General features: G+C 37.9%; 1 protein-coding gene across 1 annotated transcript in view; it reads right to left on the bottom strand.

Annotated features, from left to right (window-relative positions):
• Positions 1-2,386, bottom strand: part of LOC107571449 (thrombospondin-3b-like) — a 12,194-nt gene extending 9,808 nt beyond the window's left edge. The window contains exons 1-6 of the mRNA XM_016257775.1: positions 2,132-2,386; positions 1,631-1,809; positions 1,435-1,483; positions 1,096-1,292; positions 256-428; positions 3-142 (exon numbers count right to left, since the gene is read on the bottom strand). Coding sequence (XP_016113261.1) covers positions 3-142; positions 256-428; positions 1,096-1,292; positions 1,435-1,483; positions 1,631-1,792 — 721 coding nt within the window. The 5' untranslated portion in view covers positions 1,793-1,809; positions 2,132-2,386. The remainder of the gene's footprint in view (positions 1-2; positions 143-255; positions 429-1,095; positions 1,293-1,434; positions 1,484-1,630; positions 1,810-2,131) is intronic.
• Between the last annotated feature and the right edge of the window lie 45 nt (positions 2,387-2,431).

Below are 2,431 nucleotides of genomic sequence, written 5' to 3'. Positions count from 1 at the left end.
ACCATTGCATCTATAGCCGAGATTAGACCATATGACGTTCTCCTGAGAGAAGCAGAAGACGCCCAGCCGCCCTCCTCTCATAGTTGTGTCTATCACGACTCCTGAATCTGCCACTAGGGCTGTACCTTCATACAATCTTAATCTACACCATAGATATTGAGAATCCAGTCAGAAAACGTTTTCCAAGATTTAGTAGTAACAGATTTGTACTTGTTTTGTGTATCTCTTAAAGTTTAAAGTCAGATTAGCTCTCACCGTATGTAGCCCACCTGTGGGCGGTGAGTGAGGTGCCAGCGATAGGACGTTCTGTCCTTCCAGCCCACATTTCTTGGGTCCTTCCAGAGCAAAGTAACTTCCCCTGGTGTGTCTCCTGTGTGCCACAGGGCATTACGCAGATACTCACCAGGACCTGTACGAGACTTCACTGCCTGGAAGAGTGAGACAGAATTTGCTGGGTGATGTTAGCAAAACCTTTAGACATGAATAGTTACATGTATACACTACATTTATATACTATACTTTCAAAAGTTTACGGTCAGCAAGTTATTTTTTTAAGGGAAATAATACTTTCATTCAACAAGGATGCTGAATAAATTGATAAAAAGTGACCGTTTTTTTTATATTTTAAACTTTCTGTGCACCAAAGAATCCTGAAAAAAAGTATCATGGTTTTCACATAAATATGAAACCGCACAATTGTTTTCAACATTGAAACTACTAATGAGAAATGTTTCTTGAGGATCAAATCAGCATATTAAAATGATTTCTGAAGGATCATGTGACACTGAAGACTGGAGCAATGATGCTGAAAATTCAGCTTTGATCACAGGAATAAATTACATTTTAAATCTATTATGACCCAATCCAATTTTCCACTCTTTTTCCTCCACATTCCTAAAAAGTGCTACACTTTTTACTTTCCTTTATTCAATGCTTTATTCATCTATCACAATAATGTACTTCCCTTGCTTTGTTTTTCTCAGCAGATATTCACATTTAGTTTAGATTAACTTGCATATCATGAGCATAATTCAATTACATATTTTAATCAATTGACAGCCTTAATTTTAATTTGTATTTTGAGGTTACTCTCACCTTAAGCTGTATTCCAGGCTGAGCTGAGGCTTTGAAAGGTAAATTCTGCCAATACGTCTGTTCTGTCTGTTTCCACATCACTACATAGAAGCTTGAAGAGTCCTGATAGCCAAAGATGAAGCCCAAGTAATCATCATCAGTGGCTGTGTTCACATGGATTGTTCCCTCAAAATCGACACCATTAAATGCCGTGTAGCCTATATAAAGAATAAAGAGGTTAATACAGCTGTTGAGACACAGAGATGTCTGTCAGCCTGTTGGAAGAGAAGGAAATGTAAAAGTCACAAATGCCAATTTTGATTTTATGGAGTCTCTATGAAAATATGTTTACATACGTACCCACAGCCAAACCAGGGTCGCTGTTCATGGTCTGCACAATCTCCATTCCCTATAAAAACACCAAAGCTGTTTTATAATTCTTCACAGACTTAGTCTACAATGTGCACAAAATATAGTAAAAGCTCAGAGACTAGCTGATAAAATAAAGGCCTAAAATTATAAATACTGTAAATGATCATTTGTGTTTAATGATCACCTTATTTAGTACCACCCAATTGGGGTCGATCTGAGCATCTCCTTCTGGGTCGAGAATGACTATCTGGAATGCCCTGAAATCTGTCAAAGTGACCTCTGCACTTTCAGGGCACGCATCCAACAAGTCAGTCACCTTATCATTGTCAAAGTCTGTCTCACACATGTCACCAACTCCATTGGCTGATGTGAGAAAAGGTACGAAACAAACATGTTCGTTTCTAAATTGGATCAGTAAAACAATACATATTATGTAAGGTGTCTTTGGAAAATAATACTAGTATACTGGTTACTGCATACTAGTTTTTTAATGAAAAGTCTGCGAAACAGCACACATTATGTATGGTCCAGATATCATCTCAGAAATAAAAAGTTGTTATTTTGCAGCTTTAATCAAATTTTGTGTAAAAACTCCAGTCAAACATCATTAACTCCAGAAGTCAGATATATTACTTTTAGTAGTATGCTAGTATGCTTTTCCAAAACTCAGAATTAAGAATCAGACCATCAGTATCTTTTTGACTGGGGTTGGGAACAAGTCTGCAGTTATCTGGGCCGGGAGGAAGGATATCTGGAATTCCATCATTATCATCATCATCATCACACTCGTCCCCGATGCCATCATTATCTGAGTCCAGCTGAGAACTGTTGGGCACTTCAGGGCAGTTATCCCGCGTGTCCTGATATCCATCACCATCCCTACACACAGAGAATCTTTGTCACTAGAGCGTTAAAGAGTGAATGACAAGCAGATTGCTGAGTAACGAATCTCACTGCAAAAAAAAATAATGAAACTGACATAAAC

Source organism: Sinocyclocheilus grahami, unplaced genomic scaffold (assembly GCF_001515645.1).
Source record: "Sinocyclocheilus grahami isolate Dianchi unplaced genomic scaffold, SAMN03320097.WGS_v1.1 scaffold1597.1, whole genome shotgun sequence".
In the NCBI taxonomy this organism is placed as follows: Eukaryota; Metazoa; Chordata; class Actinopteri; order Cypriniformes; family Cyprinidae; genus Sinocyclocheilus; species Sinocyclocheilus grahami.
This window is presented reverse-complemented; position numbering and strand designations above follow the sequence as displayed.